Source organism: Phodopus roborovskii, unplaced genomic scaffold, assembly GCF_943737965.1.
Source record: "Phodopus roborovskii unplaced genomic scaffold, PHOROB, whole genome shotgun sequence".
Classification (NCBI taxonomy): domain Eukaryota; kingdom Metazoa; phylum Chordata; class Mammalia; order Rodentia; family Cricetidae; genus Phodopus; species Phodopus roborovskii.
The window spans coordinates 25,872,512-25,899,201 of NW_026126541.1; the positions used below are offsets into that span (position 1 = coordinate 25,872,512).

At 42.3% G+C, this 26,690-nt stretch overlaps 1 protein-coding gene across 1 annotated transcript; it reads right to left on the reverse strand.

Annotated features, from left to right (window-relative positions):
• Positions 1 to 6,065: 6,065 nt before the first annotated feature.
• Minpp1 (multiple inositol-polyphosphate phosphatase 1) lies at positions 6,066 to 25,309 on the reverse strand. The gene is made up of 5 exons (XM_051199714.1): positions 24,625 to 25,309; positions 23,100 to 23,297; positions 20,749 to 20,846; positions 17,793 to 17,926; positions 6,066 to 7,513 (listed from the first exon to the last, which is right to left on the reverse strand). Exons 1-5 carry the CDS (start codon positions 25,241 to 25,243, stop codon positions 7,117 to 7,119), a joined length of 1,446 nt encoding a protein of 481 aa, XP_051055671.1. The 5' UTR covers positions 25,244 to 25,309; the 3' UTR covers positions 6,066 to 7,116.
• Between the last annotated feature and the right edge of the window lie 1,381 nt (positions 25,310 to 26,690).

Sequence of the window (26,690 nt, forward strand, 5' to 3'; positions counted from 1 at the left end):
TGAGGTTCCTGCAGAATGCTGTCCTGTAAGCATAACATCCAAGGTTAGTATCTGAATCAACAGCTTTGAGTAATGGCAAGAGATCTCAGCAAGACTGGGCCTGTTCTGATTCATTCATTGGAGGCAGGGGAAGGCCATCAAAGACTTACCTGTTCTGATTTGTTCACAGGGGCACAGGGCGGGGCATCAAAGTCCTGCCTATTTTTATTGTTCATAGGAGGCAGGGGGACAAACATCAAAGACTCACCAGAGAATCCAGCGTGCCCCACCTCCTGAGCATCAGTTACCGTTCCTCCTTACCCCCCCCCATGTTACTGTGCCCAGCCGCACATGGTTTGAGGGAGTGCTACAAGAGGTAAATAGTTAACCAAAGGGTCCTCTGTCTTTACAGCTTTTGAGAAGTTGTCACCCATGCTTGGTTGGGACAGTGTTTCAGGACCATCCTTGTCCCATTAACTAACGTAAGCCTGACAACCTCAAAGGTTCACAAAGCCAGACTTGGTCTGTTGTTGATACCCTAATAGCGGTGACTACACTCCAGGAAACGATCCCTCCAAAGGTGAACAGCAGTTTGAACTGTTTAAGAAGGTGTTAAAGATGCTTTTACCCCCATTAGATGTCCCGCGCAAAAGTTAGGTTTGAAAAAGTTTACGAGTGTGGCCCAGACAACTTCATTCTCTCTTCCAGAAAAACCTGAAGCCTGCAACATGGTTGGAGGATGTAGATAGACCTCCCCATGTCACCATCTATACAGGGTTACATACACGTGGGTGCCATTGTGCCTGGCCTTGTACATGGGTACCACAGAGCTAACTCAGACCTTCATGACTGTGCAGCAGACACTGTTTAGACTGAGCCTTTCTCCATCCCCCATGTCCACACTGGTAATACTCAGTTAAGCCAATCCATATTGGATACTGGCGGTCCTCTAGTTATCACCCACAGTGTACCCAATAACCTATTCTGGAAAAAAGGGGTGGGGGAGGAATAAAGAAAAGGACAAGACAATCAGAATTAAACTTGGTAGAACTGAGGAAATATGAGACTTTTACCCTAATTTCATTTTCCACATTAGCTGTTTTACATGCAACTAATAAAATAATATTCTGTTTCCTAACTGTAAAAGATTGCCCATCTACGAAGGCTGTTATTTTAATTAACAAACACTTCATGTTCTAGTACCATAAAAAAGTGTGGACACAAAATGCCTGGATCAACAGAGTAGATTTAAAATTCAGGACTACACAAAAGATACTATTTTAAGGTTGATTTTGTAACTAATAATTTTTGTGTCTTAAAACTCACACTTTCAGTAATTAAAGAAAAACAACAGATGACCCCACTAATCATTTTATTTCTGTCTCTAGAAGAACAAGCCTAGAATTTCCCCTCCTGTGCATTTTCTTCCTGCTTCTTTGTGGTCCATGATGCCAGCTGAGTTTGCCAGGACAAGGAAACAGAATGGGAGCAGGGTACCCTGCCGTTTTTTCTTCTGCACATCAAATCTGAGGCTGATCTCCTCTGTACTTTCTAACCTGCCCATGAGGGTCATGACACTCTTCCCAGCTCTGTGATCGTGGATGATTTCTAAGTCACCAAAGGGAGTACTTCCTCACCAGTTAGGAACCAGACGATGACTGAAGTGTGGCTGATAAGGGCCTGGTGTTTGCCTCATAGGTACCCTGGTGGTCACATGGAAAGATGGCTGAAGGAGGAGTAAATGGCTTGCAAAGTTACTCTCCTTTCAAATGACCAGGGTTGAAGAAGGAGACAAATCTCTTTCTGCTCTGGACCTGTGGTGCAAAACAACTGTTCTCAAACATAAATGAGCGAGAGATGAATGGACCCAGTCAGGGTGCTTGCAAGAGAAACAGGCTGCCAGATGTTAGGAAGAAAAAAGCCTGAATGGCTAAGAGATAGGGATCTGTGACATAGATTCAGGGTCATATCACATGCAACAACTTATAGCGTTATCAATGCTTATTTGCAGTTTATAAGGCAGTCAAGTTCTGAGTGCCATTAGTGAACCACCTGAAATACTACCTTAGGGAAGTGTTCCAAAATTTCTTACTTGATATTCAGGCTCAGCTGTTTAACTCTAAACTTTTAAGGGTGAGGACCGGTTCTGTAGTTATGACCGGATGCAGTGGAATTGAGTTGGTTATGCCTGGAGAGGATGAAGCTGTCTTTCCCTCATATGCTCATTTTGCTTCTAGTGTCATAGTGAAGAGCAGGATTGTGCATCGGAAGTTTCAAGTGAATGTCCAGGACCAGCACCTTCAAAATGATCACGGCACCAAGAACCAAGCTCAGCACATACATACATACAGTTGTCGATTAGAATAGCTAATGTCAGCATGTGATTAATCAATAAGACTTCAAATCAATAGGAATTAAATTTCAGCTAAATTGAACTGGGCCATCTTAGCCAAATATTAATTTCAATGTTCAGTTTTTCATGAATCTCAGGTAGGGCTTCCAGTTCTTATGAGATTCTTTTTCAGGAGGTTCCCAAATGAGAATAACATCAGACTAATCTAACAACTGTAGTACTAATGAAAATGGACACTGCTTGCCTTCTAAGCTCAAGTATTTATATGCCACGTGTCTTTACATGGTTGAAATTTACTATAGTCCTATTTAATGATGAACTCTGATAATTACTATCACACATTCATGGTCCCTGATATTTTACAAAGTCATTCAAAGAATCCCAAGTTATTTAGCTAGCATAAGACACCAAGCACACTAGTTCTTCAGGTAACACCTTTGGATAAAAGAATGAGGTTGATTCATCTTTTTGCATGGCTACAGAGTAAACGTAATATTTGAACATAGATTGCTTTCAGCAGGTATAGGTGAATTGAAACTCCCAATTTAGAGCTAACAGGATGGATTAGCAGGTGAAGGTGGGTGTTGCCAACCCTGTCCCCAGATCCCAGAGTGTGGTCAACTGAATACAACAGCAAGCTGTTTTTTGACTTCCATGTGCATGTTGCACACACAAGCTTTCTTAGGGCTTTATTGTTGTGAAGAGACACCATGACCAAGGCAACTCTTTATTTTGGTTTTTCGAAGCAGGGTTTTTTTTTTTTTTTTTGTGTGTGTGTGTGTGTGTGTGTGTGTGTGTGTGTGTGTGTGTGTGTGTGTGGTCTTGGCTGTTCCAGAACTCACTCTGTATACCAGTCTGGCTTTGAATTTACAGAGGTCTGCCTGCCTTTGCCTCCTGAGTGTTGAGATTAAAGGTGTGCCACCACCGCCTGGCCATGACAACTCTTATAAAGGAAAGCATTTAGTTGGGGCTGGCTTACAGGTACAGGGGTTCAGTTCATAGCCAGGCAGACATGTGCTGGAGATGTGGCTGAGAGTTCTACATCTGACTCTACAGGCAGCAGGTAGAGACTATGAGCCACTCTAGACTTAGCCTGAGCTTCTGAAACCTCAAAGCCCACCCCCAGTGACACACTTCCTCCAACCTCCCAATAATGCCAATCCTTGTGAGCCTATGGGGGCCACTTTCATTCAAACCACTACACAGGCACAGACAAAAGTAAAAATTCTAATTTGCACCAAAGATCAGAACCAACAAGTCACAGGAAAATGCTCACATCAGTTAAGTCACTCGTTCGAGAACAATACAAACACTCCAACTCCTTTTAACAAAACCATTTGCAAATAACTCTCAATGGTTTTCAGTTAGGCATGGCACGGGCACGGTGAACGCTCTAGGCAGACAGTGAGGAAAATTGGGTTGGGGAAGTATGCAAGTCCTCAGAACTGCTCTTCTCTGGTTGGGATCTAATGCAAATATTTCAATGTTCATATTGGTAAAACAGGATGAGTGGAGTGCTCATTAATTTTATGGAAACTCAGCGTTGGCAGGAACCGCCATGAGTGAAAATACAATGTGGCAGTTTCACTTCCTGTGACAGCCAAGTGACAACTAATCCTGCATCATGAGGCCACTGGCTTCCATGTGATGTTTTGATAATTTAGATTTTAATAAAATTAGCATATTTAAGTGAAAAAAATATAAAGCACCACTTTAAGATAAATTCCTAATGCTCCCATTTATCTGTTCTAATTTACAAATGCAATTATTTCCCTTGTATTTAATTGTCATTTACCATGAACCCCAGATAGCATGGTTTCATCTCAAAGTGTTATATATACTCTCACTTAATAGTAGCCACAGGAGACTCTTCTTGAAGAACTCAGGTCTAATAAGACAGAAAAGTGCCTGGAAAGGCGCTCAGTGGTCTTTTAACACTCAGCAGTATGTTAACAGCCTGGGACATGCTGTAAGAAAAGAGTCCTGAGGTGACTGAAGCCAGCACCCTTTTGCAGCATCAATGACAACTTCTGCCTTCGTTACTCTTCTATTGCTGTGAAGACACCATGGCCGAGGCAGCTTATAAAGGAAAGCACTGAACTGGGGGCTTGCTGACAGTGCAGGGGAGTCTATGACCGTCATGGCAGGGAGCATGGCAGCAGGCAGGCATGGTTCTGGACTAGTGGCTGAGAACTTACATCCTATCCAAAGTTGGCAGCATGGACAGGCGAGGCTTGGTGTGGGATTTTGAAACTTCAAAGTTTACCCCCAGTGACACACTTCCTCCAACTAGGAACCAGACATTCAACTGTGTGAGCCTATGAGACCCTTTTCATTTAAACCACCCCTTCTTTGCAGGATTTGTGTTCTAGAAGAATAGGTAAATGAATCTGTGTCATGTCACTGGGCAGGGTCCTTTCTAGAACTGAGAGAGTCTGTGGCAGTACACTAGAATGGCTTATGGCCAATAAGGACTATGTAGTCCTCACAGTGGCTAGAGGGTGAGACCCTGTTTCTGCTCAGGCTACAAAGCCTGATGCTTCAGCAGTCCCGATATAGTGCTGAAGGACTTTATGAGGCCTGGGAAGTTGCTAGACTTCAATCTATGTGGAAATCCAAAGCTGCTGGTATATAATGTCGCTGAAGGATATTCCCCAAAGCTAGTCTTCCTGGAAGTATCTCCCAGACCTGCCCAGAGGCATGTCTCTTAATTGTTCACATTGAGCATCACAGTGCCAGCTCTCAATACTTGCTATTATAGAATAGTTTAGTTTCTGAAAAAGCTGTGTATCATCTTTTCACAGCATGAACATATTTTAAGCCCCTAGTGTTGGCTTGTTTCTTTAATTATTCATCAGTAGTACTTCCTTTAACCTTAGAAAATTCCATTCAAAAAGGTATTGGCAATGTCACACAATCGTTAACTTTAATTGTTCCTCTAGTTATATATTTAAAAATTTCCACTTAAATGTGCATATATGTGTGTACACATATGTGCACATGCATGCATGCACACATGGGGAGGTCAGAGGGCAACTTGTGGGAGTCTGTTCTTTCTTTCCAGGCGAACTCACAGGGTCAAAGTAAAGTTGTCGGGCGGCACCTTTGCCCATTGAGCCATCTTGCTGGTCCCCTCTAGTTATATTTTACAATCTAGGAAAAGGAGGGTTAACTTTAAAAAATATCAGTAAAAATCTTAACTGTGTCTCCAACTTAGTGCATAGTCTCATTTTTAACTGTGTGGCTAAATTAGTTCATAGTTCCACTGACCAAAAATTTTATCGGATTAAGCATTAACTAGGAAGCATATTGAGGGGTACCAAAATGGCATGCATTTTAGCTTTTAAGGCCTAAAATGATTTTATTCCTTTACTCGTGGAAATGTAGCTGCAAACGTCCTCATGCACATCACAGGTGATAGTTTGTCCAGATAATGCATAGCCTCACTGTGGATTTGTTTTCATAGGGTTCCTTTCCTCAAAAGTAAACTATAACGTTATACAGCAGATTATGCTAAATTGAGATTTAACTGATATGCTTTGAAAAGATTAACCATACACTTCAACAAAAAACAAATCCTCTTTGAAAGACATCTTTAAAGTGAATACAAATGAGGACAAGAGGCATTAAAATAGCCCATTCACTAGAAGAAACAAGGTTTGTCTCGCCAAGCCAAACACTTGAAATTCCAACCCCTTACCTGCAATGACTGAGTGAAGAAATGACTTAGTAGTAAAGTCATAAGAACTCTATTTATTGTAGCAAACATCTGCATGGCATTTGAGAGAACTCAGAGTTTCTTTGAAACAGGTTTAAACTTATACAATGAAATCAGGCAGAATAGTCTTTATTTAAAAAAAAAAAAAAGAATAAAATCCAAACCACCAAAAGATACTTTATGTAATAACAAAACATAAGAAGTAAAGCTGTGATAGGATGAAAAAGACAACCAGGCAACAGACGTAGAAACACTGGCATCTGTCTGCCTAGGGTGCTTACTGTCATCGCTGCACACCTGAAACAGGCCTGATGGAATTCAGATGACCCAGCAAGACCTACTTAGAGGTTGAAAGAAATTACTGATGAAGTGTTTAAAGATTTTTATAAATAATATTAGTAAAAATATTCCGTACTTTGAGTCTTGCTGCAGCCTGGTTCTTCAACTCCCTTCTAAATGGAATAGACTTTCTTCTGAAGTCAGGCTCCCATCTGACCACAGTCACGACTAAGTGACATCATTTGTACTAGCAGTGTCCTGTGTGAAGAAGGAAGTCAACATGATCACCGAAGTCCCTGACTTATTCGATCAATTACAGATCATCCAGCTGACACTGTGCTTTGGCATCCAACATTTCTCAAGTGTCACTTTCTAATAATGTTCTATCCCAGTACGTTTCTTAGGTTAAGTTAGGGCAATTTCAGCTCTGTAAACACTTGCTGGGCCAGCTGTTTCCTTGAATTGGTTTTTGCCCTGAAGAAAACTCCTCTAGAGAAAGTCATGTCTTACCCGTATGTCCAGATCCTAAAACTAATATTGTCTGTGAAAAGACAAAAGGACCAAGCAATCTATCTTATTTCTCTATGTAGTTTTTTTGGCCTGAAACTCACTATGTAGATCAGGCTAGCCTTGAACTCACAGAGATCCTCTTGCCTGTCTCCAGAGTGCTAGGATTAAAGGCGTACACCACAACACCCAGGCCTTGGAAGCTTTCTCAGTCAAGCAGCTGCCTCCCCATTGCAAACACAGCTGTCCAGGTGAAAGCACTGCGGAATGGAGCCTGTCCTCACAGCTCGTCAGATGTGATGTTCACCTTGGGTAGGTTACATTCTTTACTTGTTTGACAGCTCTGAAGAATGTCCTTGTAGTGGTTCTTCAGATCCTCGTACAAAGCAACAGTTTCTTGTGAGTGAGCCAAGGGTAACACTTTTTCATTCAGCAGCACCTGTACTTGGAACTCTTCTTGAGGGGTCTTTGCATTTTCACAGTGATAAAGCACAAATATCAGGTTCGAGGCATAAGGTACGATGCGACCACTTCGGAATTTGCGATGGACTTGTTCCTTAAAATTATATGCTGTCAGGGGCTCCTTGTCCTTGAAATAGCCCATGAGTGAGAGCAGTGGCAGGAGGGTCTCTGCATGACCAAACTGGAGGACAACTGGAGAAGAAACTGGCTGAGACCTTAAATGAGAAATTGAAGGCAAAACTTAGATATTCATGTCATAAAACATAATGTTTATACTTATTGGTACCTAATTTTCTCATTTTAAAATGTAATCCCAGCTTTAATTTTTTATTATTATTACATTTAATGTGTAAGCTAGGGGAGGCTTACTTACGCTGTGGAATATTCCTTTACACTGTGTGAATATATGTTGCTGTGACTGGTTTAATAAACAAGCTGACGGGCCAATAGCTGAACAGAATAAGGGTAGGTAGGAGAGCTAGACAAGGAGGATGCTGGGAGGAAGACGGATGGAGTCTGGAGTTGCCAGCCAGATGAAGGGGGAGCAGATGATGAATGTGCCATATTAATAAAGGTACTGCCATGTGGCAGAGCATAAATAAGAAATATGGGTTAATTGAAAATGTAAGAGCTAGTTAGTAGTAAGTCTGAGCTATTGGCTTAGTATTTATAATTAATAAAAGTCTCTGTGTTTATTTGAGAGCAGCTGTGAGACAGGACAACTACATACTAATGCCACACCACAGAAGTCAGAAGACAAATGTCAGGAGTTGGCCTTCTCCTTCTACTAGGTGGGTCCAGTAGACTGAACTCAATGGTCACACTCAGCAGGCAGGCAGGCAGGCACCCACTGAGCCATCTTGATGACTCCTATTTAAAAATTTCTTTATATATTAACTCAAGCATACAGCTGAAATTCTGTGGGAGAACTACACTATTTTTACAGTAAACGCCAAGTTCTAAGAATTAGGATATCCAGAGTACTACAGATATATCTGTAAAACACATGACCATTCTGTTGAGAAGACCCTGGAGTGCTCACTTTGGCATTAGATTGCCTTTCTGTGCGGCGCTGGGTGAGCTGGTCTCTAGGTGATCCATGAAGTGCTCACCAATGAATGAACACACTTAAAGTGCTGTCTTTTATCAAGTTTTCTTTTCCTCAACATGTATTTTTTCATTTGATGCACCTTTGCACATGCAGAGACCAGAAGGACTGTGTCCTAGCCTCTGTCATTCTCCCCAAAGACTGTCTTTTTTTTTTTTTTTTGGTGAGGCCAGAACCCAGCAGGCCCCAATAATTCTCCTGTCCCTCTCCCCCTAGAGCTGAACTAACAGGCACTTATAATAAGTATAATAACACACATGCATATACATGCTGGGCACAGAGACCAAAGAGGCTGAGCATAAATTATGACTTCAAAGCCCTATTAAACACATCCAAACTATAGAAGAAATTAATCTAGGTTGTGATCTATTTGAACTTCAGTTTGAACCTAAGAACACATGTATTCTATCACTAAATTTGTTATAATCCCAGCCCCTGAACCAAATTTTCAATCTGAAGGTTCTTTATGCTTAAATTTTAAAAATTTAAGCCTCATTTTTTCTTTTGTCTCCCTTGATATCAACAATAATGTGAAACCATCAACTTTTCAGAAGGAAGTTAAGGAAAGTGTTGCTTTAAAATGGTTATTGTGGGGTTAGAGAGGTATAGTTCTGAGTACAAACTACTCCTGCAGAGGGCCCAAGTTTGGTTTAGCTGTTTAGAGCACTGGCTATTCTTCCAGAGGCTCTGGATTCTTTTCCCAGCATCCATATGATGGCTTGCAATTATCTGTAACCACAGTTCCAGCTGCCACAGTGCCCTCTTCTGGCCTCCATGGGTACTGCACACATGCAGTGTACATACATACATACATACATACATACATACATACACACATAAATGAAAGCAAAGCCTACACATAAAATTAAAAAATTAATTTAAATTGAAGATAGTTTACAATAGGAAGGACAAATCTAGTTTTTATAGACGTCACCATTCTACTATAAAAGTTTGCAATACATAAAAGAAGAGAACATTAAATTCCTGGCTAATGTGCCAGTACCACAAAACAAAGATAATTATGATTATAGCTAAAGATAAACATGTTTCTAATTCCTCAAAAAAAAGTCTACAAAACTGAGAACCATTGAAAGCAATCAGAACATGATTTTGTTAATTCCAAATGTGCCTATAGGAAATAATAACTAATAGTTTATATCTTCTACTGTAACCAAGTGAAGATATTTTAAGTTTATAAAATACTGAGCATAACTTCATGTGTGATGTTTTTTCAGTCTTCACTGTGGCTCAAAGCATCAGCCTGAAGTAGATGTTCTTATAAGAAAAAGGGAACAAGGTAATGCTGCTAATATCAAAATAAAGGGTCCCCAATAAAACAGCCACATTTAATTTTGCAAGATGTAATAAGGAACAGCCTTTTCAAAGATCCATTGGGCTAATCTGCTAGGTGTAGCAGAAGCATCACCCCATGCCAAGTGCTGGGCAGCATGCTCATTGCTCACACAGGTTGGGAGAGGGGAAAGGCAGGTAAGACAACAACAAGGAAATGTATTTCTGGCTCACACAGACAGTATCATCTAACTGTTGGGAAATTCTTCCATCTGAGGAGGAACTTGCTAAGGGGCAGTGTGTGGAAAGCCCTGTGCACGTACTGCTTCCTGCCCTGATAACTGAACGAGCTGGCTTTCGCTGTGAATGCAGGAATACACTTGTATTCACTGTATACAGGAACACACTGAATTTCCTATATAGACCACACCAGCCTCAAACTCATAGAGATTCACCAGCCCCTGCCTCCAAGTGGCAGGATTAAAGAAAGACATGTTCCACTACATAGGCCATAAAGTTAAGTATTTTAAAAGATTGTTTTCCTTCAGGTAGAAGATACCTGAACATTAAACTTATGACTTGCTATCCTGGCTCTGGATGCAAGTTCGTGCCATTTTTTAAGCCCTCACAAACTTGAGCATCTGCTAAACTGGGAAAGTAGAAGGTAGGGCCTCCACAGCTGAGACCTGAGGCCACAGGATTCAGGGAGTCATACCTACTGACTATAAGCCACTTCCTCTGCAGAGTTGCTGGGCTAACCTATAGCAATAAAACAGCATGAGACACAGAGTACCAAATCAATGTGTGACAGCAAATATTACTGGGCAGCTGCAGCAGCAGGGGTCATAGGTCAAACACATTAGTGGTGTAAGGGTACAGAGCCCAAGAGGCCCATTCAGGTGGTACTCCTAAAACACTACACTGAAGACCGTCAAATGCTACACTCACTTGACTGAGTGATGTTTTAAAACTCACCAAATACTTCAAAGCACCAACCCTGAAGTAGAATTTCAGGTACCCCATGACTTAAGTTTCATCAAAGCCAAAACAACTAAAAAAAAAAAAAAAAAAAAAAAAAAAAATGACATGGAAGAAAAACCTTAACTTCCTCTCATATAATAGAAGTCATCTAGGGAAACAGACACTTGTTCACTATCAAACCACTGCTGATTTAAAATAATTTCAAACCAGTTTCTATCTGGGAAGAAAACTGTCCCACCAGCTATCTCAAGAAGACTGTGGAGTGTCAGAGCCTGGTCCCCAGGCTCATAGAAACCTGGATCCACCAATTTCTAAGGCATGCCCATGTCTAATCACGGGGAGTAAGACAATGTTCTTAACTTGACAGAAATTCTTTCAAGGACATATAAAATATAAGGACCATCTACCTAAGACTTTTAGTCAGAAGTGGCATACAGTGAGAAAACAAAAAAGTGTTAAGAATTTCTTGTTTCTCCTTTGTTTCTCCTTGATTTGACTTTAGACCCTGGGTCTCACCACATAGCCTGACATCTCCAGGAATTCACCATTTAGTTCAGGCTGATGTCTAATTTTTCGATCATTTTACCTCAACTTCCCTAGTGCTGGGATTATAGGCAGGCACCACCATGCATGTATGACCAACACACACACACACACACACACACACACACACACACACACACCTTATTCATGATATTTTTCATTTTAAATACAGCATGGAAAGACACTAATAGATGGCTAGCTTGAGGTTTCAAGGGTAAAAGAAGGTGAACTTAGTTTACTTTCAATTAAGCTGTATCCTGGAGAGCAATGATCACTATGCAACCTAGCTAGGTCTCTAACGTGATCTTTCTGACTTAGCCATTTGAGTTTGCTGGGATTTAGCCATTTGAGTTTGCTGGGAGTTTGCCACTGCGACACTGGGCTATAGATTCTCAACAGTACTTCCAGAATAATAGCTCAGAACATAGGTTTTTCTTGTTCCATGTAGCCTGAATTCAACTTCAAAATCAAATAAATAGATATAAGAAAGCAATGTCTACCCTTCAAGGTTCTCCAAGAGCATAGTGCTGCTCTTCATGGCTCCCATGAAAGCATAGGAAAGCATGAAAATCAGTTTTGGGGTATAAAATTCAAATCAACTTAGACAATATTTTTTGTCATTTTAAAACCATAAAGCTCAAAATCAAGAGTCCATTTATAACTAAGAATACCAGGATGCTTTTCTTCACTAATAAACAAGAGGATGTGGCAGTTTATAAACTGATTTCTATTTTGTCATTTAAAACTCAATCGGTAAAAATACCAGACTTAGATACACATAGACTTCCACGGAAACATCTATGTCAGAAAGGGAAGGGCTAATATAGTTCTTAAACAGCTGCCTACACTTACATTTCCCTGCCTTTTTGTAAGGCTTACTTAAATAAGTTTGGGGATAGATTTAAGTAATATAAGCATTCATTGGGAAAACATGTCATGTTTCTCTTCCAAATTATACCTGAACAGCAAATGGGAAGGGAGGTGAAGGATCCTCAACTATGGGAGGGCTAGGTGAGTTGTGGGCTTTTTGCACGCATTTCTACAAGATTCTGTCATGTGTACATACTGTGTTTTGTTCATTTTCACATCCCATTCCTCTCCTACTCCCTCGGGACTCCTCCTTCCCAGCGACTTCTCTTCCTGTTTTCTTATCTTTTCATTTGCTTTGTGTTCATGACCCACTGGCTGCACTAAGGTTGCTGGCATGGGTGAGTGCAACTCAACAGTGGCCAACTGCTAAAGAAAATGCCCTTTCCCCATCAGTCTTTAACTGCCAACAGCTTCCAGGGAGAGACCGGGCCTCGTAAACACCTCCCAAAAAGGGGTTTTGATGGCTTCTGTTATAATGGGTATGCCAAACACTTAAAACCAAATATCGAAGAGTGTACAGTCTGATTTTTATCAGAAGCCATTAAAATATGCACACAGTTTTTAATAAAGTCTCTAACATTTTAAAGGAAATAGAGGGTTTAGTCATCTCTGCAGACCAGAGAGGCACCTGGGCAGAACAGATCTGTTCACTTCACAGCCAATCAGGAAGCAGACAGAAATGGTAGGCAGTAACTCTTCCTATAAGGAAGCAATTAAGGTTCATTTCTAGGAACATGTTGCCATTGCTCCTAGCACTAAAACTGAATGTAAGCCTTAGAGAATTCAGTCTAGTTCTAAGACATCTCCTGGGAAATGGTTTGCTCCAATTCATACAGCCCAAGCACTCCATGAAAACACCAAATGCCCCATTCCTGCCTCGACTGTATCCCTTGGATACACAAGGATAGCACAAGAATGTGTCTGGATTTCATTTGACCTTCCCTGAGTCAGAGCTCCAGAGCTAGTCTATGATGGAGCCCAAATACTAGCAACGCAAATGGGAGTAAATGTGCCTGAGTCTGGATGGGGAGGGGAAAGGTTCTCTCTCTCTCTCTCTCTCTCTCTCTCTCTCTCTCACACACACACACACACACACACACACACACAGAGAGAGAGAGAGAGAGAGAGAGAGAGAGAGAGAGAGAGAGAGAGAGAGGAGGCTTGTGAAGAAGGGTTCAGTGGGAAGGGGAAGGGACCAGGGAGGGTAATAGAATACATATGCTGAAGATAGATCACGTACATGTATGCAATTTAATTAAGGTTGCTTTCGTGACCATGGGCATAGGCAGGTTCCAATGGCTATACCACTGAAGAAGAATGCCCCACCCCGACCCCAGCAGCCAGCAGCTGACAACAGCTCCTCAGCTGCAGGTGGAATCGGGCTACACTGGCTGGCCAGTGAACTGCAGGAATCTACCTGTCTGTGCGTCCAGTGTAGGGTTATGGAGGTGCTGCCCTGTTCTGCGTTTTACATGGGTGCTGGGGTTGAAATGCAGAGCTTCATGCTTGCGCAGCAAACACCTTACTTGCTGAGCCATCTCCCTCACTCCTAAGCAAATCCAGTCCATCAGATCTCAGAAATAAATCCAGTGTGGCCATCGGATTGATTGCCTTTTGTTACCCAGGGAGAGCATGGCTCTGAAATTACATCCTCATCTTACTTACATAAACCAGTGAGATTTTAAATCTTCAACCAAAACTTAATCTGAAGTCTAAAATTACATCAAGAAATGTGTCATTTGGTCAAAATGGGTAAAATGCCTGGAGTTAATTTGAAATGCTCAGTAAAAAAAACTAATAATTGCATGTTTCCCCCAAATATACTCAGCTAGATCTTTCTAAGCTCTTAATGTAGTTTCACGTGCAACTGGTGTTACACAAAGTCTGTTTCCAAATGCGGCGATCTAGGAATGTCAGATGGAGCTTTGGGAGAATCTCACTACTTGCACACTTACGTAAGAGCACAAACAAGTGGCCGGAACGGCCAGAGCTTTAAGAAAATTAGTCAAAATCAATTTTTGTTTACGGTAAGTCCCTGGAGAAGTATACGTCTAGAATTAAAAATGACAGTTTTTTCTCAAGCAAAACCCTGCAGAAATTAAGCTCACAAGATAGAAGAACGGGGATAAATAGAAGAACGGGGATAAAGCTGCTATTATCCTCCCTACTGGTCCTAGGGAGTGGGAGGAATGATATGAAACAGCAGTTTTTACACAGACAACAGAGTGAGAGAGAAAACCGGCAAATGAGCTGACCCCACCAACTGCCCCATTGACTACCTAGAGCCTGCAGGCTAGGTGAGGGCAGAGGGACATAGGTAAATAAACAACGAAATGAAATTTTAAAACCCACAAGGCAATGACTAGATAGAGAAAGTGAGGGAGATGGAGTCCGCTATGATGTGGTAGGCTTGTGGCTTGGATGTCTGGGAGGCTGAAGTGGCACTAACATAAGGAGGAGAAAAAGCAGTCACTATCTACACCATACTCTACATCATACACACACCCAGCACCAACTACCCAAGGCACTGAGATACTGAAGAGCAGTATATTGAAAATGTCTTTGACCCACACAGGATAATAAAAACTTGTCTATCCAAAACAAACAGGACAAAACAGAAACCCCAGAAAACATATGAATCTGAACTTAGGGAATAGTTATGCTAGTTATATGAACTCCCCTTATTTAACCCTTCATCTTTCAATATCTAGCACTAAAAAAAAGACCATGGCCCCGACTTTACAAAATTACCTAGAATGTGAACACACTCCTAAAAGAACTTTAAGAGATCACCCCCCGCCCCGTTTTAATGAGTAAATTGATAAAAACAGTACAAAGTTATTGTGCCCCTCTTCAAGGGTGTCATGGCACAGTGGTTTCAATGATAACATCTAATTTTAAAAGAAAGAATTATATAACCTGAGTAACCCTATTAGTTACAAAATCTGAAATACTCAAGGCATAAGAGACCATTATTACTACCAAGTAGATAATTTGCTTTGATTTGCTCAGTCACATAGATGTTTAATGTAAGAAAGTGCTATGTTTTCCAGAAATGGTATTATATTTTACATTTCCATCAGCCATGAATGAGCTTGATCTTCTTATTTGCCCCAGATTATTTCTAATGGCTATGTAAAGGTTAATATTCAGTATTATTCAAAGAATAATGGCAAATAAAAAAAATCAGTACTCATGTGAATTTACAGCCACAGTTAACTAAATACTGAGGAGGGGAACACATGGATATAGATGTGCTGGGATTCCAGGAGCACACAGCACACTAGGAGCATACCAGGAGCACACCAGCACACTAGGAGCACACCAGGGAGCACACCAACATACCAGGTGCACACCAGCACACTAGGAGCACACCAGGAGCACACAGCACACTAGGAGCATACCAGGAGCACACCAGCACACTAGGAGCACACCAGGAGCACACCAGCACACTAGGAGCATACCAGGAGCACACCAGCACACTAGGAGCACACCAGGAGCACACCAGCACACTAGGAGCACACCAGGAGCACACCAGCACACTAGGAGCACACCAGCACACTAGGAGCACACCAGCACACTAGGAGCACACCAGGAGCACACCAGCACACTAGGAGCACACCAGCACACCAGGAGCACACCAGCACACTAGGAGCACACCAGGAGCACACCAGCATACCAGGAGCACATTGGGAGCACACCAGCACACCAGGGAGCACACCAGGAGCACACCAGCACACTAGGAGCACATTGGGAGCACACCAGCACACCAGGAGCACACCAGCACACTAGGAGAACACCAGGGAGCACACCAGCACACTAGGAGAACACAGGACCACACCAGGAGCACACCAGCACACTAGGAGTACGGGGGGGGGCACACCAGCATACCAGGTGCACACCAGCACACCAGGAGCACACCAGCACACTAGGAGTATACAGGGAATACACCAGGAGCACACCAGTACATTAGGTACACACAACACACCAGCACACCAGGTGCACACCAGCACACTAGGAGCACATTGGGAGCACACCAGCACACCAGGGAGCACACCAGCATACCAGGTGCACACCAGCACACCAGGCTCTCTGTATGTTCTAACAGAAGTATGTCAAATCCTTTTGATCTTTTTCAAAATTATTTTCATTCCTATAGACCTTCAAATCCCTGTGTAAATTTGGAACTAACATATCATTTTCTACAAAGAAACTGGTCATATTTTGATAAGAATTCCACTCAACCATAGCCAGGTGTGGTGGTGCACTCCTTTAATCACAGCACTTGGGAGGCAGGGACTATGAGTCTACACAGTGAGTTCTAGGACAGCCGGAGCTACATAATAGAGAAACCTTATCTCAAAAAGAAAGAAAAACAAAACAAAAAAATCAAAGAATTCTACTCAACCAATTACTGGGTTTTGCAATTCTGGAGGTTATTTGGAATTTCTCTCTTTGTACTATGTTGAATTTTCAGTATAAAGAAATTCTCATTTATTTCAAAACACTACTGATATAGACTTTTATTACTTAAGCTTTGAACAAAAACTAAATTATACTACCAAGCCTTACAAAGTTATTAAGAGCCTGCTGACGCAATTATGAATTTACTGAGCCAATGAACAATGACCAACCAGGAAAGGTCTGTTATCTCATAAACATAAGGGCTGGAAGCCATTCAGAAAGTCAAACAGGAAAACGTTAACTCTTATCATCAGTATTATCTTTATTTGAAATCACCACAGAAGCTTCTGGTTGGACCAGCAAGATGGCTCAGCTGGTAAAAGAACCAAGCCCAGTGACTCAAGGTTCATAGCCAGAACCCCTGTGGTGGGAGAAAAAATCAACTCCTGTAAGTCATTCCCTGATCCCCATACATTAATCAACAAACAAACAAACACGTGCCTTTTTAAAAATGTTTCTGGTAGCAGAAACCAGAGTTATGTAGTTGGGGGTTTTATTGGGGCTTTCCCCTACCTCCTGTCATAACCAAGAACATCTTATAAACTACTGCTTGGTCCATAAATAAAATACACTGATGTGAAAAAACGTCCTACTTAAACTCCCATGGAACAGACCATCCCTAGTGTCTGCTGCCCCATTTTGGTCCAACATCTGTAAATATGTATCTGTCAAATGAAACAGGCCTATTAAACGTTTCTACCCTGATCTTTAATTTTGCTGGCTTGTCTTTGGTGCTAGAGAGCTCACACTCAGCATGCACTCGATCACTGAGCTATATCCTCAAGCCCGTGAGAACTTATTTGTAAAAATAACTTAAAGTATGAATGTCAACAAAAGCTTCTTTTCTTCAAATGAGAGATTCTCTTTTAAAGGAAAAGCACTTTGCATCTTCACATCAGGAACTATTTTATAACAAATTACAAAGAACTCAAGGGCCACTAAGATGTGAAGATGGTTAAAGCTACCACACATTTACAGCATGGACGACTTCACTACAGTTCATATGTAATTACAGAACTATTATCAGAAATGGAATGTTGAGGTGGCGGGAGGGGTGGGGGACAGGTCTTGAGACAATGCACAATACTACTTCAATAGAACTAGTATACTGATTGGGCAATATCAATTATCATATCTTTAAAAAAAATACACAAAAAAGCATGCATTATGAGGTATTTGCCAGAAGCTTATAAAGAGCAAGCTCCAAATGAATGCCACATTTTTAAGGATGTTTTTACCTTTGCTTCTGCTCGACTGCTTTGTCCAGGTGTAGAAAGATATCCTGAAACAGGGTGCAGCTGGATCGGCTGTTAATGGTATAGCCGTAACTTCGTTTCCAATACTGTTTCAGATCATTTAAATATTCCAGTACCTAAACAGGAACATATCAAAAGTAATTTCTAATACAGTTCCAGAAATGTAACTGATTTCCTGATTGACAATAATTCTCAGGAGAGTTACACTAATTTCATTATAGAGCAAACAGCACAATCTTAGCTTTCACCACCCACAGCTGCTGCCTCAGGCGTCTAAGGACTGCCCTCCAAGGTCCAGGACTCACAGCAACATCTGAGCCACCAAAACTTTGAGTCGGGGCTAAAGGGAAATAAAGATCATCAGCTCTGGCCCCTTTCTTCTGACCTCTAATCCCAGTCAATTGAAATTTTAAGAATTTTAAGGCAAGATCTACTAGAGAAACCCGGTACTAATCAAAGATTAGGAGCAGAGTTAGGCCAGTGTGCTGGATTCTAAACAAAGTGCATCAAAGTTGGCAAAAGGGAAAAGTAGCCACAATATACAGACAGACAGCAATATTAAACCTAGTCAGAAATAAAACAATAGAATTAGGAATAAAAACAGTAGCAAATTATCATTAAAAAAAACATGCCATGCACACCCTTAATATGTCATATAATAAACTGGAAAGTTCAGGCACAACAGAATTTTATAGTGAAGTATACCTGACTTGGGAAAATCTGAGTAAACAAAAACTAGAGTCAAAGATCTAAAGAGAAGTTGAGTTTTTAAGTGTTGAGGGGCAGGCTTACTAGACAGCAGATCTGGATAATTCAAATGATTTTTACAGGAAAATCTTAAACACAAAAGTTGATGACAGGCTAGGAAACACAGATGCATTCACAACAGAAGTGGGCTCAGGGCTGCAAAATAGGTAATAGTACAGAGAGTGGCTGGCTCTTTTGTAAAGAGCTTCCTGGCTGCTGATGAACTGACTTCTGGTGACTTTTATCTCAACCATCCCATCACCACAGGAGAGCTTCTATTAACATCGCCCATTCCTTGTGCTTATCTTGTGTAAGTATTTTCAGTTCTAAGCAAATGCCTGACATAAAACAGCCACTAAAACAATTGTTGGCTAAATAACAGCACAAGTGGTCCAGCATTTCACAAGGTCCTATATAAGTAAAAATCTTCACAGTTCTCAGAATTGTGTTAATGTCTCTTCATTTAAAATTTGTTATGCATTTATTGTGTGAATGTGAATGTGTGTGTGTGTGTGTGAGTCAAGTGTGTCCTGAAAGAGGCACTATCAGTCTTTACAAGGGACCACATGGACAAAGCCACTCAGAGTAGGAAAGAACAGACAGCTGAGTCAATTACATCCTAAAGGTTCTAACAACTACAGTAACCTGGGCAGATTAATTCAGTTACATGAAATTTCTCTGTTATCAAAATTCATTGTGTATATAATATTGAAAATCATCTCAGTTATGATTTTCCCCTGGACCCAAGCAGTGTGAGTAGGGAGGGAAGGAGCTGTTTTGACGTATGTGAATAGTGACCAGAAATATCTTTGTATTTAGATTGGTAAAGTTATTAATGGTGCTCTTTTTGTTTTAAAAGTGTCCAGTTAAAGGAGGAATGAGGGGGAAGGAAGAAATCTAAAGGGGGGAGAGGTGGGGAAACGAAAGCGGGCAACAGGGGAAAGACAAACATCTCATGCTTTCTTTCATATACAGAAAACTGGCTGGGGCGGGCAGAGAAGTGGAGAAGGGGAATGGAGCAGGGCAGAAGAGGGGACAGTGAGGTTATTATATGACATGTATGTACACAGTCAAACCCATTATTTTATAGCTAACTAGAAAGACTAAAACATGAACGGGGATTGGGAAGGTGATAAAGACTCAGGTCTGTGAGAAACGTTCTCTTTGAGGATAACTTGGCTTTACACTGGCCCTGCCAATTCTCCCCGCAGTAGGAACTTAGTGAGTTTGGAGCCCATTACAGAAGGTTACTGGGGGGTGAGAAGAAATAGGGCATCCAGCAGTGACTCAGATAACAAAGGGAGTAACAAACACCCATCCTCCCTGGCACTCAGCACCCTACAGCAGGCATTCACTGAGCGTCCTTCACTCCTCTTAATGCTCCCACGAGCCCCTCCTGCACTGGTACAGGAACCATGGCATGACCTCTGACCTGCTGCTGGCCACCTAAGCCTTCATTAAACACAATAAAGCACCTTCATGTGCTTGAAATCCTGCTCTATTGGCAAGGAGCATATTTCTTTAGAATTTAAGTAAATTGGGAGGCAATTCTCAATTCCCATGTGAAACACTGACATTTTTTATTATATATACAAAGAGTAACTAAGGTCCAAAAGTCCATAATCCTGGACAATCCAGAATAGTCTCCTAATCCCTTCTTTCTAGACCCCAGCACTCAAGAGTCAAGCAAGCTGTATCTCCGGTCAAGTCATCCGAGGTCTCTCGATACTCCTTCAAAGTCCACGGATCAGGTGACAACAAGGGAAATGAAGGGGACAGATGAGACTGTGGTGCGTCGCTGCCACCACCAGGTGGAACCAGGCACCTCTTAGTCAGTTTCTCATGAAATTGATGATTGAATGGTTCATGGGTTGAACCAGGTCTGTGGGACACGGGCCTCTCTGAGTGTTTGAGGCCTGCCACCTCTCCCAGGAGTGGGTTAATTGGGATGCTGCGGGGACCTAGAAATCAACTTACTATGAAAAAAAAAAGTTTTTCTGAGTTCTATGAACCCAAATTATTTACCTACTTGAGCATCCATCCCTCCTTAGGAAAACTGGGAGCTAGTCACAGGCAACTTATATCCCCTAATCTTACTTATTTTTTGGGACACTGCTTTAAGTAAACAGCAAAAGAAGTCAAATAGTGGCTAAAAAACCATCAGGAAAAAAAAATTACAAACGGAACTTACCTTTGCATCATCTACATCAAACACACCACACCAGGGAGAATGGACACCTTTAATCGCCAGGTCAAATGAACAGGTGAAAAAGGCCACCTGAACTAAGTCTAGGGGAGAAAAATAGGCAAAATTTGCAGGTTATTAGCTTCTCTAGTTTTTAAAGGCTACGTACTCATAGAGTACTATGTGCATAGTTACACACACAGCTGAAAAAACTGAGTATTTATGGAGATGAGACTATCAGAGGATTAAGGTTTGACCTGTGCAATACAAATGGACAACTCTGTAACCACCAGGAGAAACCTCGAGGGAGACACGTCAGGCCAATGAGACTGTGAAGCGGTCTGCAAATGGCAATTTTTATAGTTTTTAAACCCAGTTGGTTTTTAAGTGCATGTTGCACAGCACACCCAGCAAAGGGTCAATCTGATGACTTATTGAATAGAACTCCACACAGACACTTTTAGAAGGGTTGAGAAGGGGAGCACAAGTTTTAAATGTTTTAGTCATCACTTGAGCATTAATAATGACAATATATTTATTATCTGTTTTTAAAACTACAAAACAGTTCACAGTGTACCTAGTAAGCACATAAATAGAGACACGAAGATTGAGAAGGAAGAACAGAACGAAGGGGCAAGGGAGGAGGAAGACTGCAAGCAGAGAACAATGAAAGACGCCCCATACTAGCAAGGAACTTGGTAACCAAATCCATTTCCCAAACTCAGCTGGCAAGAAATTTCAGCAGATTTCAGAACCAGGAACCAGGGATGTTTAGACTGCTAACTGCTTTACTTTACGCACAAGTGGGTACTAAAGAAAGGGATACGTAAATCACTGCTTGGACTAAGAAAGGAGGCCTTGGTTAAGAGGAATCACACACTGAGTTCTCTAGTGAACACGTGGGAAACATCTAAAGCTAGAGATCAGGGAGTGAGGGATGAGGTGTCAACCGTAGGGGCTACTACCACTACTCTTGACTTTTGGTTCATTTTACTGTGTTTTTCTTTCCCAAAGGAAAATGAGACCAAGACTAATTAACTCATGGTATATACATTCAATATCAGTTCAGTTTAAAAAATTCCTCAGGTAATATATTTAACAGAAAAATACATTTGGGGGTTGGAAAGATGGATCAGCAGTTAAAAGCCCCAGCTGCTCTGATAGAGGACCCAGGTTCTATTCCCAGCACCCACATAAAAGCTCACAATGGTCTGTAATCAGTTCCAGATGGTCTGACCAACCCTTCTTCTGGCCTCCATATGAACCACCAGGCAATACATGTGATACACACACACACACACACACACACACACACACACATTCATACACACACACAAAACAAAATCTTTTTAAAAGACTTGTATTTATGTTTCATTAAGAATATACATAAAAGGTATTGGAAACTTTGCCTTCTATAAAGAGGAAGGTTTTATAATCACAACACCTAATAAAACAGAGTGGCTTGCTAACACTATGTCTGATGACATGGCATAGCTCATTTGGGGCCTCAGTTCTAGCTCTCAAACTATAAGATGGTGTATTCTATAACCAGAAAACTCATGACCAAACACACACTTTTTCAAGTCAGGTATAGTGGTAGATTTTAATGTTTCCCTCCTCCCACCAACACCTTCTTCTCCTGATCTTTTGGACACTAACTCACAAACAATATAATGAGACATATAATCACTTCTCTGCATATTAACACTCGCCAATATCCATAATAAATTTAAAAGTTCTGGAAAAATAAGAAAAAAACCTTCACTTTCTTAATTTTAAGTTGATAGGTGACCATGTGCTCTGTGTTTGACTTTCGGTCATTCACTTTTCACTCTCCAAAGTGTCCCAGCATAGATGACAAACCATAGGCAGTCGATTCACTATGACAGCTCAAGACAGATGTAGCTACTCATTTCCTTGGAATCCATACATATAAAAGCTGCAAACCCACCTTACTTTTCACTTTCTAAAACTACCATTCTCCACAGTAACATGTACTCCTAAAGTTTCCAAAATGAAATGATTTACATGATTTTTTACTTGCATTGTGCTACAAAGAGATAATTTAGAAAAGATGATTTTTAAATTACAAGTTATGCTTAGAGGTGAGGCTTTCATAAAAACGTCCACATTTAAGAACCTTGTACATTAGCTTACAAAAGATTTAAAGAATATAAAAATAAAATTAAGCATGTAGTATATAGTTTTCTCAACCCAAGACATACTATTTAGTTAACATAAATGTAATTGTGACCCCTAAGAAGAGTAACTATTCTATTTACTTGTTTATATTTAACACTTCCAAGCCATTTAAACCAAAATTTAAATGAAATACAACAGATTTTATTTAGTATTACCTGCATTTAAACTGTTTACTGGCACTTGCAAAGTAGTTGCAACTTTGTTTAAAATCTTCTGCATTTCAGGTCCCGTTTTGAAGGCTTCTACATGATAAAGAGCTGACTCATTTCTTTCCACGTCCGTTAAAAACTTCTCACAATGATCAAAGAACCTCATTAATTTATCATTAATTCTTGGAGGGTCACACTCCATATCTGAAGTGGAAAAAAAAAAAAACGCATACATGTGTAAGTCACTGGCGTAAGTGACAATTACTTAAGTTTTAAAGAGTGAAAAGAGAACATCTAACAGACATTTACGATATGTGTGGGGGAAAAACACATTGATGAAGAGACTGGAGCAGTTGCTGGGGAGGTGGAAGAGGAAGTCATAATTAAACAGCACACTCAACAAATAAGCACACATATGTCAGCCGGCTAAGTTATCCACAAAGTAGTAACATGGCACACAACACTGGGAAAGTTTCTAGAAGAGGCCTTTAAATGCTACGGAAGAAATGACAAGCCGAGTCCTAGTTTTTTGAATCTCTGAAGGCTCATGAGGCCCCTCACTTCAGTTCTTTTCCCTTAAAACTGATAAGCAGTTGCTAACAATTGCTCATCTTTCGGTACAAAAACGTTGCATGCTATTTCATCGGGTATGTTACAGGCAAACAAACAGAAGATGTATGATGTAACAGTTGAGAGCAAGTTCTAAATCGGATTTCCTAGATCCACATTTGTATGAAAATGGGCAAGTTACTTGGTTATTTTTTGTTTTATTTCTTCATCCGTGAGATTGACAGGAGGCACAGGTAGCAGCTTCATAAAGCAATGGTAAGAATTCACCAAACTAAATGTGAAGCACGCATGGCACACAGAGGCATTATGTTTGCGGTAACTTCCATAGCAACTATAACATTTTCGGAGGGAAAAAGCACCAACCGAGAAAAGCCACAAGCCTGGATTCTGGCCTGACTCGTCATAAACTATGTAAGGGCAGCAAAGAACAAAACAGAAGGGGAAAGTAGGGCACAGAGAGAAATTTGAGGAGTGGCTTCTTCAAACAGCAAGTAAATGTAGAATGTGTAAATGTAGAAACACCTGAGAAGATGATGTTTTTGTTTTTAAGTCCAACTCCCATAAGCAAAGCAGAGGAAGAAAGTTCTATATTATTTCAAAGAACGCGCCCAGTTGTTAAAAACCAGTTACCAGGAAGGGAAAGAAAGGTTGGCGTTCAGAGGGACAACACGATTTGAGAATGGGGAATGTAAAACTAGGAGCGACACTTTTCCCCCCTCTCCTTCCGGCTGGATCTCCAGCGTCCCCTACAGATCCCTTACGCAAAAAATGCTAGGAATTCACATCTGATGAATGACTACACGAGCGTACTTCTAAAATAACAGAGACAGCCAAGTCCACGGCATCCTGAGCCCCGAGAGCGCAAACGCGGTTGGGGGTGGGAGCGAAGGGCTGGAAAGGGGGCCGCGAGCAGAGGCTGAGCTGGGGGTCCGGGTGGGGGGGAGGCGGGGCGCGCTGTCACCTGAGACGTCGGGCGGTGGCAGTCCAGGGTGGTAGTGCTGCCACAGCCCTTGGAGGAAGGCGGTACTGCTGTCCACACAGCGGTGCTTGGAGCTGGTGACCAGGCGCAGGCGGCCGTAGTTCTCCCGGCTGAAGAGGTCCGGGAAGAGGGCGGCCAGGCGCAGTGCCAGCTGTCGCATGTCCTGCCGCCCCTTCTCCACCAGCTGCCCGTCCATCCAGTCATCGTACCACAGCGGCCACTCTACCAGCGCGGCGGCCACTCCGCTCCCGCGGTCCCCGGGTCCCCGGGTCTGCAGCAGCCCCTGCAGCTGCCTGAGCTTGCGGATCTGCTTGGTCGTGGGGTAGCGGGTGCCGTGGCGGATGAGGGCGACCAGCTGCACCGGGGTGCAGGTCCCCGCCAGCAGCTCCGGGTCCCGGCGCGGCGCCGCCGGGTCGACCAGCAGCCAGGGGTTGACATCTTCGTAGCGAGTCTTGGTGCCGAAGTAGGGGCTGAGCACCGACGCCGCTGGGTCGCCGCGCGCCGGGAGGGAGCAGCGCGCGAACGACGAGAGCAGCGCCGCAGCCAGGACCGCGGCGGGTGCTACCGAGGCCCGGAGGTGGCAGCCGGGGCCGGAGAGCATCGTACCCGGGGGCCCGCGGAGGGCGGCGCGCGGCTGCCGACCCCCACTTCCGGATCCGCCGGCGGGAGGGGGCGGGAGTAGAGCGCGCTTCCGGCTAGGAAGCGCTGAGAGCGAATCTGGTCCCCAGTGCCGCCACTCTGAGCGAGCCCGCCAGGCGGAGCATCATCTCCGAGCCGGAGCTGCGGTGGGTGTGAGCAGGTGGAGCAGTGGAAAAATCCCGAGGGGCGTGCGACAGCCGGCGCAGGTGGAACCGGCGTCAGCTGGCCCCCGAGCGTGGGCGACTGTCTGGAAGCTTGGCGCCTCAGGAACAAACGTCAAGGAGTGCTGGGCTGTTTGGGTTTTGTGGTGTGCTAAAGGAAGCCACATCAAGTCTCAGTTCTGGTTCCGCCAAAAGAGAATACTTAATAGATGGCTTCTGTCTCGTCCTTTACTGGGTGTTTTCAAAGCCAGGCCCCTGACCCTTCGGTCTCAAGGCCACCTGACAAAGGACGTCTGTGGCCTTTGCTTGCAGGATACCTCTTGAACCACTCCCCTCCTCCCTTCTTGTTAGAGTTTGAAAATGAGCAGGACACATCGGAGGCATGAATTTGGAAAAGGGCTTATTTCTTCCGAAATTGAAATCCTAGGCCCTTAGTATGATTTCAGACGACAGCTGACCTCAAAATCATGTGCTTGTTGATCCCCAAGGCTAGAAATAGCCGTCCTTATAATTTGGGTACACTGAGTCATGGCCTAACAGATGCACTCCATTATTAAGTATGAGCTCACCCGCTGTATGGAGGAAACACCCACATTTCTCCCTTGTGATTGGATACGCAAATCAGCACTTAAGTTTTAAAGATTTTCTTAATGTGTATGTGTGTGAACCAGCTCGACTTCATGTGCAACCATGTGTGTGCAAAAGCCCATGGAGGCTGCAATAAGGCCTTAGAGCCTCTGGAACTGGAGTTACAGGCGGGCATGAGCTATCGTGTGGGCCCTCTTCAAAAGCTGTAAACACTCAGCCACTTAGCCACCTCTTAAGCCCCAAGGATGGAGTATCTGTTAGGTTATATAGCTTGGAATCTTGGACTCAAAAATCTTGCACTCTATAAATACCTAATTTTTTCTATCAGAGCCCCAGTATATATATCAGTTGAGGAAAGAAATGTTAAATCAAACGATGATCCAAACTAAAAGAAACTTGGGCCGTATTTTGCAAATTGATCTTTCCCTTAAAGACACTGCCACCATCTCCAACCTTTTGGTTAAGAATCACCCCTCTAGAAAATTGTGCCTCTAAGTACTAACAATTGCTATAAAGTCAAGGATAGATTCCCACTTTAATGCTGAAAATTTAAGGCAAAAATTCTGAGACAAGTGTGCTCTTTTTGACATGTCATTTTGTAGACTCCCGAAGACTAAAAATTCATGGTCAGTCTTACTTTTCACAGAAAGTTAGTTAAAT

Coding starts and splice junctions, on each gene's coding strand:
- Minpp1 (XM_051199714.1), bottom strand. CDS start 25,243: ATGCTCTCCGGCCCCGGCTGCCACCTCCGGGCCTCGGTAGCACCCGCC. Junction 17,927..20,748: donor TTGATGTAGATGATGCAAAG/GTAAGTTCCGTT, acceptor GTTCCTGTTTAG/GTACTGGAATATTTAAATGA. Junction 7,514..17,792: donor GCAGTCGAGCAGAAGCAAAG/GTAAAAACATCC, acceptor TTCTCATTTAAG/GTCTCAGCCAGTTTCTTCTC.